General features: G+C 43.6%; 1 protein-coding gene across 4 annotated transcripts in view; it reads right to left on the bottom strand.

Annotated features, from left to right (window-relative positions):
- Positions 1-16,290, bottom strand: part of TTBK2 (tau tubulin kinase 2) — a 222,912-nt gene that overhangs the window by 46,138 nt on the left and 160,484 nt on the right. For all 4 annotated transcript variants that reach the window (XM_019496582.2, XM_059722946.1, XM_019496584.2 and 1 more), the window contains 3 exons: positions 14,890-15,106; positions 13,009-13,220; positions 8,894-9,497 (listed from right to left, as the gene is read on the bottom strand). In XM_019496582.2, the coding sequence (XP_019352127.1) occupies positions 8,894-9,497; positions 13,009-13,220; positions 14,890-15,106 (1,033 nt within the window). The remainder of the gene's footprint in view (positions 1-8,893; positions 9,498-13,008; positions 13,221-14,889; positions 15,107-16,290) is intronic.

Genomic DNA, 16,290 nt, shown 5'->3' with positions numbered 1-16,290 from the left:
CATGCCTGTCTCCCCCCCACCCCCCCCAAAAAACCCACAAAAAACAAGGAGGAGGACTTTTCCATATTTTAGCCTCAATAGTTGAGTGCTCAGGGCATCTACCCAGGAAACAGGAGACCACATTCTAGGGCCCCCTCACCCAGAGACACTCAAATTGAAGTTGATATTTTTATATGAACTAAAGAATTAATTAAATTAGATCCATCTTTACATTCATTTGAAAGAATTCACTATGTTTATAAAAATTCATAATTTATGCCACTATTGTGACTGCCATGACAAAACCGTAATATATCATTGTCATCTAAATTTTTAAAGCTCAAAAGCTACATTATCCAAAACTGTTGTTGTCAAACCCATTTGGCAACAAATGAATAATGCCATGGCACCTCTACTACACAAACACTGAAAAACTATAAAAGCAGTATTTTCATAATATTAGGAAAAATCAGTATAAAAGGAAACTACACTTTTTTATATACATCACAGAATATTAGAAGTACACAAAATATGAGATTTCAAACTTTTACAATAAAGTAGAGGAATTACTTTCTGTGATTTGCATGGGACAGTGTGATATTAGCTTTTTTTGGAATAATATGATACTATTGACTAATATTCATCTTATAGTCCACTGTAATGCCCAAGTACTTTTCTGAAGTAATACAGCATAACCAGTTGTTCCCCAATTTGTACCTGTGCATTTGATTATGCCATCTTTAGTGCAGTACTTTGCATTTGTCCTTAATGAATTTCATCACATTGATTTCAGACCATTTCTTCAATTTAACAAGGTCATTTTGAATCTTAATCTTACTCTCCATGGTGTCTGCTACTCCCACCCACCTTGTGGTCAGCCACAAATTTGCTAAATATGTACTCAATCCCATCCTCCCAGTCTTTTGTGAAGATGATGAATACTGGTTTCCCTCACTTGATGCTGTACATGCATTCCTGGAAAACGGCGCATAATTCAAATTCGCATAAAGAGAACCCACTTTAACAAATAGGGGTATGTTCCAAGACCTCAACTGTACTGACCCCCAGATCCATTTCTACCACTTTTACAAGACAATTTTGGTACTCTCCAACAGCAGACAGTACACACAAGCACAGAGTGGTGGTGAATGTTACCATAATGGGGACAGCAACTACGGAAACACATGTCACAGACAACGAGTGAGGAGCACAGATCTATACAGGAGACTAAATTTTGATCCACATCACTCCCACAATGCACTGCACAAAGCAGCTGACTGTGGGCTTCCACCACACTGATCGCATAAGAGTGAATTTACCTTGCATATAACAAATTTTTGGTATAAAAAGGGTCATCACATAAGAGCAAATTCACACATACAGAACCCACATAAAGTGAGGGAAACCTGTAGTACTAAGTTTAGGATATCAAACACTGATAGGTAGGGTCAGGCCTGAGACCATGCCAGCTGACCATTATCTATACAGACCATCATCTACACACTCTTGGCCATCTCTGATTCCTACCACTGTTGGCCAACAGGGCAATGCCATAGGATCTTTAGTAGGGTACCACAGAGCCTTGTGCCCTGACTGACCTGGTATGATACTACTCTATCTCTTATGCTCTATGAGTCTGGGTGGTGAGCAGTGATGGTATGCCAAGTTCTGGGCCCCTTACAGCTATCATGGAAATCAGCCAGAGCTAAGAATTTTCAAGGCCAGGTGATGGTGCAGAGGCCAAAATCCACAGATCTTCATAAGCCTCACCCATCACACATGTAGACCAAGAAGTCTTAGAGGCTGAGGGGAGTCCATCTTCCAACACTTTGATGAGGGGGAATAGTGTTTCCTACACCTGCTTCTAAAAGGCTGTGTGCCTGTGCCAGAGAATAGGTGCTGATTTCCCCAAATTTGGAGATACAATTCCAGGTTTGTCCCCAGTGTTGGAAGGTGTACAGGGTCATGCCTATGCTTCTAATCTTGTACTGCATGTGAAGGTCAGGGATTTATATTTGAGAAAGAGGAAGGACAGGGAGAATAAGCTCTTTCTCATCTTAAAAGACAGACCCTGAAGCAAAAAAAACAACCTTGCAAGCACTCTTCCTAGTTCAGCAAAGCTGTTTTCCTGCTAGTAAACCATTAACTAAAAGAGGCTTTGCAACTTCAGAGACTCTAAGGCCATTAGGAACTCATGGTAAGTGCTCCATCTCTAGCTAGGTGGTTGAAAAGAACTGAGGTACAGGTAGTTCTCTCTGCAAAGGGGAACAAGGAGGCACAGAACTAGAGTGCACTCTATGGATACTACTACAGCGAAAAAGGCTCTGGTCATAGCTGAGAGCATGAGATACACCCACTAATGAGGATGTGCATGCACACAGTTACACAAAGAATTTCAGTTTCTTCTTTCTAGTTCATGATTTTCTTATTCTCCTGTCATTTAGATTTCTTTCAGGCAGTTCTGTAAGTTTCTCACCGTCTCTGACTGTATTTCATTCTATGTTCTGCCACTATGTGACAATTTTTCTATACCTTCCTCTTCATATAAAAGCTCTTCTTTATTCATTTGCCTATACCATCTCTTCCACCAGATCCATGTTTGTTATAATATTTCAGCAGAAATGTCTACAAACTCAAACAATTCTTTTCTCCCCATTTACTTGTCATAGTCGGTATCTTATTTACATTATAAATCCTTTAAGCCAGAGCTGTCTAACTTCTTCATGGCTGGGGGCTGCACATCACAGAGGCTGAAACCAGCATGGCCACACCTCCCTGGCTACAAGCTCCCATGTGGGTGAGCTGCACCCTCCACCCCACCCTGTAATGCTGTATGCCATGTGTGGGCAGGCAGCCTCCTCTCACCTCCTTAGTAGTGGGCTTCCACAGCACTGCAGGCTGCACTGCGTTATGCTGCTCTGCCCTGCACCATCTGGTAGGGTAGGGGCAGGAGTGAAGGGGGCCAGAGAAGAGAGGGGGAGCCTGGAAAACCTAGCTGTAGCAGCATCTGGTGTAATGAGGGGACAGGGGGAGCCCCATGGCTGCAGATTAAACCCTAAGAGGATGCCAGTTGGGCAGCCCTGCTTTAAGCTACAGGGTCAGGATTGGCATCTCAGGCCTACAGGAGACATCTGATGAGACACAATGTGTACTGCAAATTTTCCTGGGATGTCAAAATACCAGATGTTTCTTCAGAAAACTTTGCTCAGAGTAAAGGAGCAGTTAAAGCAAAATGACAGTATCAAGCAACAGTCTCTACCTTTAACAATTAATTCTCCTTTTTTCAGTAATTTAAGTTAGATTCTTAATATTTAGCATGAGACAAGTGTAATCACAAAAAAAAGTAAATAAATGTTCAGTTCATATAATAGTTACTGAATTGTCATATTACACATTTATATGATAGCCTGTGACAGTTCCGTCTCACTTGAAACAAGCCACATTCAATGCTAATTCTAAGGTGGCTGAGCATAAATAAGGACATGATTATACTCTCACTGACTTTAGTGGATGGGGGCCTAGATTTGATCCATGCTAGTGGAATAACTTGTATACCTTTCAGTATGCAGTTGTCTCTCTCTCCATTTCTATATAGTATACCATATTTCATTTTGAAAGCAGTTAGGCTACATGTCTCTTTTTATAACTGATATCAATTCTTTAAAGAGTGATTCTTGTGGACTCATCTGTCATTTGCAATATGCATATGTAAGACAACTTACAAATATATAAGCAACTGCTTACTTGGAAAAAGTTATACAGGTATTGAGAATAGAGCTGAGTACTTATAAGTCATTCATCAGATGCAGATCAAATTCAATAACAGCTTCAAAATGGAAAAAACTGGGGGCTAGATTCAATGAATTTGTATTTAAAGCCCTATTATAAGGGTTGCCGCTGAGAAAATGGAAAAATGTCCAAATATGTATGTTCAATAGGCCTGTGCAAATAGGAAAGTATTTGATTCAGATTCGATCAATTTGGAGGACAGAAATTCCATTTGGAGATTCAGAACACTGTCCTGAATAGATTCAGCCAAATTGGCTTCACAAGATTTGGAGAGATTCAGTGATTCGGATCAGCCGGGGAGAGGCAGGCCCAGCTGGGTGGCTGCAGGTTCTCACACGGCTCCTCTGGCTGTGCCTGCCTCTCTCTGGGTGGGGGGAGCCGCAGGAGAAGTGCCCATGGCTGCCCTGCCCGGCCCCAGCTTAGTCCTGGCGTTTCAAAAAAAAAAAAAGCCTCGCACTCACTGGCTGCAGCAGTGGCAATCAGGGGCCTCTGGGCACTCATGACAGAGACCCCCCCCATGCAGTGCGGGGCAGCAATGGGAATCACCCCCCTCTCCCCGCTTCTCCCACGAGGCAGCTGTCGCATCGCGTGGGTGCAGTGCGTCTTAACAGGGTGCTGTGCACTGTCTGGGAGCTGGGGCCGCTAGGGCTGAGTGCTGCCGGGTTCTGGCTGACAGGTAGAGCCACCCCAACTCCCAGACAGGACACGGTACCCTGCTGAGCCATGCTGCACGTGTCATGGGGCAGCTGCTGTGAGGGTGCCAGGTGCGGGGGGGGGTGATCCCCTCTGTTCCCCACTGCCCTGTGCTATGGGGAGGGGGGCTCTGCCACAAGCCCTCAGAGGCCCCAAGCCCCACTGCCAGAGACAGTGACTGTGGGGCCAGGAGGCTGAGTCGGGAGGGGAATGGGGCCGGGAAGGGAAGCCATGGGGGCTTCTCCTGTGGCTCCTCCAGCTGTGCCTGCCTCTGCTCCAGCAGGGGGAGCCGCGGGGCATGGCAGGGACACAATGCAGGCATGGCTCACTCAGGGAGGCAGCAGGGCATAGCCCCCATTCCCAGAGCTACTGCACCTGCATCAGCACTGGGAGCAGGGCCTCTGCCCTGCCGCCACTTGCCAGCTGGTGTGGGGGGTGCAGGATGCAGGCACGGCAGTGCTGGGAGCCGGGGCTATATCCTGCTGTTGCTTGCCCCCTTCCACCTGGAGCAAGCCACAACTGCATCCTGCCACCCCCCACCCAAGCTGGGCAAGTGGCAGCAGGGCATAGCCCTGGCTCCCAGCACTGCTGTGCCCACATCCCACACCCCACTGTCCCCCTCCCTGAGTAATGCACCCCGGCTGGGCAGCTTGTGCCAGCCCCAGCCCCAATTCCTCCCTCCCCCACACTCCTTCCCTCCCCACCCCCTCCCCCAACCCCAAAGACTTACCGGCTGGAGGCAGCTGTGTCAACTGCCCGTTTAGTCCATGGCCGAATCTCCGAAGCAGCTGAATCTTTTCTGAAGCTTTTCCGAATCGATTTGGATGCTTCTAATCAATTTGGAGCTTTTAACCGGTTTCCTGATTTGATTCGGATTTGGACATTCAGTCCACAAATTGGGCCAAATCTCCTCTAAATTGAATCAGCTACTGAAGCTTTGCACAGCCCTAACGTTCAATCCCTTCCTACGCCCGACAAGATTTAACACTACATCACCCATATCAAAGCAGTAACAAAGGCATTCTCCTGAAAGCCTGGAGATTTACAGTGTGAAGAAAACCAAAACCTTAATTTAGAGGCATAATTTTTACCCCCTGCTCCTGCAGATACACTTCTGGACATGGGGCTGTATCTGCTCAGTTGTACACCTGCCAGGGGAAAGACTCCTCAGAGAAGGCAGCCGAACTGGAGCCCCCTTTAAGTTACTCTGGCACTAGTGTCCCTCTTACCCTTCCCTAGTTACCTTAATTGGTCACCCAACTCTAATTAAGAAAGCACGTTTGCATTTCTAATTGTGTTTAATGTGGTAAGTATGAAAAGGTTAATTTCCCCTTTTACCTGTTCTATTCTCCCTTTTCACCTAAACATGTTTCTCTATCACTTGATTTCCTTCTCTCCTTGGTCCCCTGGGTATACTCTGAATTTAGTTGATTACTGGCTTGCCGGGCCAGTCCATCAATAACTTCAGTCCCTTAAGTTTATTTCTGCTATCTAGGTATATGTTCTCATCACTGTCAATGACATTTTTCTTACCCTCCCCTTAAGTAGCACTGAACCCTAAGGTAGGGTAAACTCTTTTTGTTTTTTTCTTGTTGCTTTAACAGGCATCCCAAGTCTCCTTTCCAATAAAAAAACCTGCCATTTATAAAAACAACAGCAAATTGTGCGGGCCGGGAGCAAGCCGGGCCCATCTTTGTGCACGCGAGCTGTGGCCAGCAGCCCGGGCACGCGGGGCCGGAGAGGACCGTGCGGCGGCAAGGCACGCACGGGCTAGAATTAGTCACAGAGGCATAATGGTTGATTTAAAGATTATTTACTTACACCCAAGATGGTCACGGTGTAGGCTGGACAGTTTCCAGGTGCAGCTCCGCTTAAATCCTCGTTGGAGGACTACGACAAATTCGGTTCTTTGGCCCCGGAGTTGTTAAGGCTCCGCGGGTTCGGCAATTTCTTTCCCACGGAGTTGTCGAAGCTCCGTGGGTTTGGTTCGGCTCTCTGGTCTCGGAGTTATTAAAGCTCCGTGGGTTCGAATCTTGAGTATATAGGAAAGGGATACATCTAGGATTGCGCTCGGCGACGGGGAGAGGCCAGAGGCTGTTTAGACCTCTGTTGCCTGCTTAAGAAATGCGTTGGGTCCGTGAGGATCCGCAGCGCTTAGAGATCTTCACGCTCTCTAAGTGATTTCTCTCCAACTTGGGCGGAAGCCACCCAAGCTCTTTATACGGCTAACAAGCCAATCGCTAGCCGTTACGTGTACATACATTAGAATCGGCCAATAACGTGGCACGAATCTTCATACAAATGGCGGGAACTCCTTTGCACCGTGCATTTCTGAGATGCAAAAGAAATGCACCATGCAAAGAAAGCTACAAATTGGCAGGAAATTCTCCGTTGCACCGGGGTTCTCTTCTGCAGCAGAGAACTCCACCATGCAAGGAAGCTGCAATTTAGCGGGAACATAATTTAGCGATGCCGAAGCGCACACAAACAAAAACTCACAACTTTGGGTTGTGACACAAATAAGGTGGAGCAAATGCCAAGTTACCCACCTGCTATTTGTAGATCACGTTCACTTTGGCTCCAATTCAAAGTCCACTGAAATAACCAAAGACAACCACCAACTTCAATGGCCTTTGAATCAGACCCTTTGACAGACGCTGGTTAAACTTTTCCCAATAATATAAAATCATTTATAGTCTCCATGGGCACCTATATATGTGCAGTGAGGCTGCTCTGACATGCTGTATTTACAATGCATCAGAGCAGACTTGATTTATTGTGTCCACTGGAGCATGGTAATCACCAAGCTCCAGCTGACTCCAGCATCACATGTATCAGCATCCCCATGCTGAAAAATGGCAGTAGGGGTGCTTTAACTAAAGTCTGAACGAACTTCAATTAAAGAACCCCTGCCACCATTTTTCAGCATGGGGACATTTAGACACGTGACATGCTCTCAGAGCTGCCTTAATTAAAACACCCTCCCCCTCCCAAAGCACGTGTATAGACACCCCTTGTTTCTAATTTATGTTCTATTTTCAATTCTACATTATATAGTATACTTCTGCCTTTAAATAATTAAGTAATGTCCTTGCCCTCATAGTACAATTTTGTATTTGCCCACATCTCTATGCTTTTTTTAATTCAAGGCACATCCCTTATCTATTAGGGTGTCCCTTATTCTATTTCCAAACACAGCTTGATTCTCAGGACCTCACCACATTGACTACCCAACCTAATATTTCTTCCTCAGTGCTTTCCAATTTAAAGACCCTGTTTATAGCCATCTACATTTTCCAGGACAGATTCACTTTCATGCCCAGAAATCCACACTGTTCACTTCTAATTCAGATAGTGGTAACTTCCCTAGAATCAAGTTAATTTCAGTCTCACCAATACCCAGAGTTTAAGTAAACAAGTAATTACCTCTAATGTCATCACCTCTCTCTAAAACATGTCATCATATTTTCATACTAAATTACAAGGTGACAGCTTTAATAGGGCTGGATATCAAAGTACCTGAACAGCAGCATTTTGCACAAAAATGAGCATTACTATTTGTTGCCTTCACCACTTTTTTCAAAGATGACAGCACCCCTGGTTGAGAACCACTGTTGGCATTGCCTCAAGTTACCTCCATGCTTCTCGAATAGGTGTTACTGCCTCCAGATAAACTGCACGTGTGCTGCACAACCAGCCCAGAAAGGGCTGTGCCACATGGTCATGCTCCTGCTTCATTAGGGCTGTGATCAGCCTAATGCAGACATGAGCTGCCTTGTGCAATGAAGCCCTTGCCAGTCAGCCACCCCCAACTCCCATCCCCACCCCTGACACTGCTCCTGGAAACAGAAGCAAGTGGGCAGAACTGTCCCATGTGCCTCTGTTTCTGGGAGGAGCTTATCAGGGGATGGACCCAGAAGGTCTACAGTCAAGCCAGTTCCTGCCTGCTTTTGGCTGATCGAATCCCTAATGCAGCAGGAGTGTGTATGGGGCAGTTTGACCTGGTTGCCATTGCAGTAGCAGCATGTGTATGATGGATAACACTCCTGAGGATGTCATGGCACCCCAGCTGAGAACTACTGTTTTATACATTTGTTAACACCTTCTGCTTATGTACTTTCAGTATAAGAGTGTAACTTAATTGGTTAAAATTATTCATGTCAAAAGGTATTTATTAATATATAACCTTAAATTAAGCTCAATTCTGAGGGTTGTACACTAAACCAATATCTAAATCCACTGCAGAATGTGAATTCAGACAGCAGGGCCTGAGAAAATTTTGCTGCAAAATCAAGTTCCATATCCCATTATTTAAGAATTCCAGGGACCCTGCATACATTTCAGGCTGTTTTCTCCTTTACTGCCTTTTCAAATTGTTCTGCACAGGGAACGAAAGCACAACAAAAAGTGCAACAATAAATAGTTCTCTTACCGGAGTGAGTGCTCCTTCTGCCTGAGCCTCCATTGGACTTGTAGGTGTGGCTGCAAGAAACTGAGCACCAGCTCCACACAGAAGTTCTAGTTTATCTGTAAGCTGTTCAGAAGCAGCAACAGCATGACACTCAACAGCTAGGCCAAGCTCCACTCCCAAGGGTTCATTCTTGGTATGGATGTTGTTTGCTGCCCAAGTACCTTGTCTGACATGCTCCTCTTGGGGGGACTCCTCTAGGACTTGTAGCACCTCAGGCTCTTCATCTGAGGGACTTCCAGTTGTTTTATGCACTAAAGCCCCATTGGTCCTGAAATCCTGCAGGTCCCGTTCCTTATCTACTATCACCCACTCCTTGGAATCAACCTCCTGCCGGCAGGAGCTCAGATTGACAGCTACAAATCCATTGCTAACAACACCATTGACCTGTTCTGGAGAACTGGCTGAGGCAGGCTTAGAAGCATCAGGGAGGTATTCTTCATCATAATGCCAGATGTGGTCAGTGCGGACAGTCACAGCAGGAACACGCATTTTCTGAGGAAGAGGAGAAGGAGCAGCAACAGCAGTTTCTTTCCCAACATTTGAGTCTTTCTGCATCTTCTCCAAGCTTAGAAAAGAAGTTACATATGAATTAAGAATGAACAGCATTATATAAGGGCTCTGCTACACATTCAAATTAAAGCTGAATAGAAACCAAATATAGAGTTGTTACACATTTTCAAACACCAACTTTATAGCTGGTTGGCTCTTTTTAGAGCTGGATAGTCATTTTTATCATGTGATAATTACTTTGCACATGTGGCTGATCTACATTGTGCGATTAAGTGGTTAATTGTGTGATCATTATTTGTACGTGTGGCCTGTCTAAATTTATTTGACAATTAACCTGTTAATTGCATAATATATGCAATGTGTAGCAGGGGCCTAAGTAACAGCATCTGAACTTAGTCACTGGAGCTATACTAAGTTGAGCCTCCTACAATACTTTAAAATTAGCCTTTAAGAACTCAGACCTTTCAGAATTAGTCTATAAGAGCTTAGACCTTCAAGATATGGGATGAAAAACAAACTTAGTATCCTACAAGGGTTAACTCTGCAAGCATTAATAAGTGGCACAGCTATGATGATCATGAAGGGATGAGCTAACCCAGCGGGGAGCCAACTTTTTTGGCAGGTGTGCTACAAAGCAAGCCCTGCCTTTCTCCTGAGTTCCACTATGATCACCTTACCCCACCTGATCTGCTGCTCTGCTTTCTACTCTCTGCCACTGTGTTCCCTGCTCCCTCCCCAATCTGCCATGTATCAAACAGAGAGGCTATCCATGACACTTCTCATATGTATGCTATGGGTTGGCCACCCCTAAGCCAGACAATACACAGTTCCCTGTTCCAAGCCAGAGAAATTCAGGAACAAATACAACCAGAAGAAGGGAGTGAATTATTTCTTTCACTCCAATTTCTCCCTCCTAGTTACCCAAAAATATTCTAACATCAGATGAAGGTAGAAGAAAGACCACAGCGATTCTTGTATAAATTAAGTAGGTTTAATTAAACTGGGTATGTATACATGGATATTAAATTAAACTATTTTCTCAAGAGAGAGAAGAGCACTGGGTATTACTGAGATGGTCAGGGTATCATTAGCTGGCCAGTGCAGTGAGTGTGATATTGTGCCTTAAACTCAAAGTTGAGCAAAAGAATCAGAAGTCTCAAGCAGCACTTACAGAAATGCATTCAACAGCATTTGCAAATGTTTTGCATATAAAATGCATCTCTTGCTAAACAAGGGCACAGTAGCAATCACATTGAAAGTAAGAGGAAGGAGGAAGAAACGTGATAAATCAAAGGAAAACTGAAAACAAGAAGCCAGCTCAAAATTTCAGCCTGAGGTTAATGCTAAAATATTTGAAGATGGATTCAGTAATTGCATTTCGGTAACAAACAAGAAAAGAGAATTAAGAGACTGATGGATGATACTGATGTTTAGCACATCGAATTTTGTTGTTTACACCTTGGTGGCTGTTATATAATGAACCAACCTAAATATACCCTTCTGCCTATTTGCTGCTATTTTGCTTTTGGGACAGAACATCTTTCCACGGCATCTCACATTCTCTTGTTTTGTCAGATGGGTTAATGAAGAACACTAATGAGCTCTGTTGATCAGGAATGCAAATTTCTCCCATGTCAGATAGGGGGGGGATTAATGAAAAAGAGAACATTACTTCCATTTGAGGTCTTTCTCCATCCTTAACTTAATACCACATGCAATTTTATGTTTCAGTTTCAAATGTTAGGTGACTAGTTCTTTAAATCCCTCTAGTCAAACTCTCTCCCATCTGCTGTGATTGCATCTTTTGCTAGTCACCTGTGCTTGGCACCTTGGATACCTGTTTCTTCAGAAACCTTGTCCTCAGACTCTAGGATCTGCTGTGCTTTGCCCATGTCTCCATCTCAACCCCTTTCTTCTCCTGCTTCCCTAGTCAGGTTCTTGAGGCCTTCCCTTTAGCTTCTCTGTGTCCTTCACCTATAGTTCTCTCTGTACTTGGAAAAAAAGTTCCTGATCCTGTACTCAGACAGCCTCCTCTGTCCATCTTCTGATTACATCTCAAAACCTACCCCTTCTAGCTAGTTTTTCAATGCTAATGCAGACTTCGAATCATAGAAAATTAGGGTTGGAAGGGACCTCAGGAGGTCTAGCAGTATTTCTCAACCCATGGGTCGCAAGAATATTCAGAAAAATGAGGGAAAGCATGGGTTTCCCCTTGCAGGCACGGGGGGAGAGGGGGCAGCGACAGGAAGCTGCGTGGCTGGGTCAGTGGCACTGGGGTCAGTACCCATACTTGCTGGGGTGAGGTGGCTGAGAGCCGTTGCTCATGGAGCAGGTGGGTCCATAACCAGGCTGCTTGGCACACCATGGGAACCCCAGCCCAGAGCGGGGGGGGAGGAGGAGGGGTGCCATAGGCCTCCCCTCCTCCTCCCTCCAGCCCATACTTGGGCTGGACTTGCTCCACTTCTGCCTGCATGAGCTGGAGATGCTGCAGCCACCAAGCTCTAGCCTGAATAGGATGGGGGCAGCTGGGAGCCCCCCCTGGCAGGATTGGATGGGGGACAGGGGACTACAGGTTGGGAGGGGCACCAGCATGGCCCAGAAGGGCAGGGGGGAGTGAGAGGCACCAGCAGGGCCAAGGGGCTGTGGGTGGGAAGTGAGGGGTGCCAGCAGGGCCAGGGGGGGCTGTGGGCCGGGACTGTTTACAAATGGGTCCTGGTACAAAAAAGGTTGAGAACCACTAATTTAATCCAACCCTCTGCTCAAAACAGGACCATCCCCAACTATATCATCCCAGCCACAGCTTTGTCTACCCAGGTCTTAAAAACCTTTAAGGATGGAGACTCCACAACCTCTCTGGGTAACCTGTTCCAGTGTTTTACTACCCTTCTAAGTGAGAACGTTTTTCCTAATATCTAACCTAAACTTCCTTGGCTGCATCTTGAAAAAGCTAAGGGGCCCACACCCTGGTTTAAATTCACAACCTGCGGCTCCCTAGCTCCTTCCACAAGCACCTGAGCCACAGACACACCTCAGGTGTTCTGAGGAGGAACTAGGTGATTTCACAACTTTATATAAATCCTACTGCTCTTATAAGAACACATTACATATGATGAAGTGAACTGCTTTTGTCACATGATTTATCATCTGATTCTGTAATGATTATTCGTGCTGAGTTGCACTGACTCCCATGAATAGTCCCTGCTGAACTCAACAGGACCACTCATGAAGCACAACTCAACATAAATATTACAAAATTGTGCCTTAACTTAAAATTTCTCCAGACCAAGAATCTGCCTTTATAAAATATCACTAATACTTATCTCAGTATAAATTTAAAAATATATTAAAATTTTACCAAGAAAGTATATCTAAAAATACAAAACGTCTAAATAATAATGGGCATTAATTAGAGATAGAACTGACTTTGCTAGTCATAGCTGACATAAGCATAATTCAGTAACTCTGTTTCTGGTTTTCACTGGGTATTATCCAGGATACAAAACAGTCTTAACCAACAAACCCCTAAAAGACCACAGATTGAAATGAGATAGAAAGAGTCTCTTTACCAGGTCTCAAGAAATTTATCAGCGTCTGGCTTTGACTCCAAGGTCAGGCGCTTCTCCAGTTCAAAGCTGTGGATTGAACGTAATTTTCGTACCAATGGGACATCCCTATCTAGTTGCGTGGTCTCTGAACGGACTCGAATTGGAGAGCCGAGGCTTGGTGCATTAAGAATTCCATTCACTGGCCCATGGCTATTTTCCTCCTCGGTAGCAGCCTGTGCAAGTAAAATGCAACAGAAGTAAAAATGTAGCAAAGTAACAGTGACATAAGAGAGGAAAAACATATTAGTAAATGCAGCAAAGGTCTCACATGCTTTTATCCTGTGATAAACCAATTAATATTCAAGACACTCTTTCTACAAATACTTACCCCCATATATTATGTAGTGTATGGGGGCATCTGCACACACATGGATTTTACTACAGAGTTGACTAATTAGCTTCACAGTAAAGTGTCACCGTCTACACGTATGGTGCTATTAGGCCAGAGTAAACTAATTTACTCTGCTGTAGGATAGTACTGCCCAGCACAAGTACCAGCCTATGGCAAAGTTTAGTGTGCCATAATATATGTGTAGACAGTGACCAGGGCTGGCTGGGGCATGAGGGTGCTACAGCGCAGGGGGGCTGACTGCCCGGGTAGTGTAAACGTTATGCCCGGGAGCAATAAACTCCACAACAAACTGCTCTGGAGTTTATTCAGCCATGCTAACTGCACATGTAGATATGCCCTATATGTGCATTTTAGTTACCAGTTTCCTAAGGCACTAAATTTAAATTGGAGATCAAGTGCCAGCAATACCAAATTCCACTTGAGACTGGAAAGAGTCAAAAGAAAACAATAATACTCTAAGATATGAGAGTCCCTGGCATCCATCTGGGGAATTCTCCTCAACAGCAGGCTGAACTCAGAAGCTTCTTCATGTCACTTTGTAGACATGACCTCTTCTGGCTTCATTGTAGAAATGCTACTTTCCATGTTAACTCATCTTTATGTTTTTCTGCAACACCGTTGCACCCTAAGCCTAGAAACTAGCTTTCAGATATTCTACAGTGTCTATTAAAAATTAGTGTCCAACCACATATAACACTGTATATCAGTGGAAATTGTTTAACACTGAAGAACAAAGTCAATTCCTAAATTAAACAGGTGTGATTCCCAGTTACATCAGCAAAGCTGGATTTGGCCCAGAAAAAGTCCACCTGTCTTTCATCTTTCCCTCTAAAAAGGAACATAAATTACCTGGAGAAATAAATGCAGTAAAAGCTGTGTTAACCAGCATGAGTGGGGAATGGGGCGGGTGCCGGGTATCTAAAAATTCCAGTTATCTGAGGCTGAGGTTTTCAACCTTTTTGAAAACCCCGGCAGAGCCGGGGTGGCGGGGGGGGGGAGGTGGCTGCACACAGAGCGGCAGCAGTGCAGAGTAGCGGGTGGCAGTGGCAGCCACCGCATGCAAATTCCCCCCCTCTCCCTCCCCTGTGTCCAGCTGGCCGGAAATTCTGGTTAATAGAGTATTCCCGCTAGCAGAATGTCGGTTAACACGGCTTCTACTGTATCACATCAGTCTGGCATATAAAAATTAATTAAAGGCCTCTTCCTTCAGTTCCACCCCTAATTACTATCAAGGATAAGTGTAAAAAACACTTTTGGAATGAATAGAGAGCAAAACCATGTTTGAACCTGATATGAATTGTGGTCTTCATAAGTGAAAAATAATATTGCCCCATTGATCCATGTACTTCTCTCTGGGTAAAAAGCAGAGTATTTCAAGAGCCAAATTATTAGTAGTCTCTTATTATTCATCACACCATATTTTGTTCTTTATGATGGCAGGAAATTATTGAAAAAAGTTTTTATCCCTTCCTCTGCCTGTCTGTAAATACCTTACAGATGCCCAGCTTTATCTTGTTTCTGTTGGCATCCATCTCCTCCCAGACATCTTTTTCCTGAAGACGTTGATGTCCAGGTGAGCCAGGTAGCTTTTCAGGTGAAACTCCAACAGGGATACCATTCTCTCCATCACTGAGCTGCTCATCAGGAAACACCTCATCTGTATTCTCTCGCAGCAGGTCTCCTGGGATAGGTGTGGCATTGGCAATTCTACAAAAGACATGAGAAGTAATTTCAAAGTAATGCTATAGAAATTGCTGAGAGATTCCCATATGAAGTAAGATTCCTATATTGTTAAAGCACTGATATTAATATCAAAGCTTCCAAATAAAATACATATTTCTCTAAAAAGCAAAGTCCTTCAAACTTCTTTAAAGTCCTTTAGACAAGCCAGATTTGAAGTTAAAGGATTTTACAATCCTAGTAACTACATCATTAGCATAAAAATGCACATGTAAACTAAAAAAGAAGAATGAAAAAAGAAAGCACTTCAAAAATTTTTTTTCCACTGACTTTGGAGTTATCTTCAAAATCTAGGAATCACTACCTCCAGAGAGAAATTCTGAAGATCACGTGTGCTATATCAGACATCATATCTAACTATTTCTGTTGAATTTGCCAAAGTGCAATTCTTTCCATCTTCAGACCTCTAAGAGATCTGCAAACTTTGTTCAAATAAAATTACTATATTAGTGAAATGTAGGCCCTTCTGGAATGAAATACATTCATTTTAAATTAAATGCAAAAATGGAATTATTTTTGTCTCAATACATTAGTTTCTAGTATCTGGAAATGTAATTGCCTCCTTAGTAGTTTTCTATAATATGGATGAAATAAAAAGCTCTCTACAAAGTCTCTACTGCTGAAAACTACTCTGAATACATTTAATATATCTGTCCCAGGTTGTTATGAGGATTACTTTCCAAAGTGACAGTTTTGTGCTTTCCTACTTATTAGGAAACATTGAAATGAGTTGAGAAAATAAACATTCCATGAAAGAGTGGTTTTATTTTTCCCAGTTTCTACTCTACTGCATTATTTCTATCAGATTCACATTTTAACCATATGTTTAAACATAGTTTGACATATACAACCTCATGATTACGGAGCAAAAGAGCAGAGTAGAAATTTTTTTTTTAAGTATTATCCACACACTCTTTTTCTGTCTTTCCTAATCATAACATCTTTGTTAGCTATTTTACAGGTAGCTGTTTAATAAACACAGAATGTAAAAGGATAGTCCATTTCATAATCCTATCTATTGTTAAACATTTTCATTAGCTGTTCTGCCAGTAACAGTTTAGCATTATATATACTCATTTATTTTTGCATTGTTGTTTAAAATGAAGCTCAAATATGTCACTTTTGTAAATCCTTTTCAATATCAGATTCTT

Source organism: Alligator mississippiensis, chromosome 2 (assembly GCF_030867095.1).
Source record: "Alligator mississippiensis isolate rAllMis1 chromosome 2, rAllMis1, whole genome shotgun sequence".
NCBI classification, from domain to species: Eukaryota; Metazoa; Chordata; order Crocodylia; family Alligatoridae; genus Alligator; species Alligator mississippiensis.
Note: the sequence above shows the minus strand (reverse complement) of the source record. Positions and strands in the feature narration are given on the sequence as shown.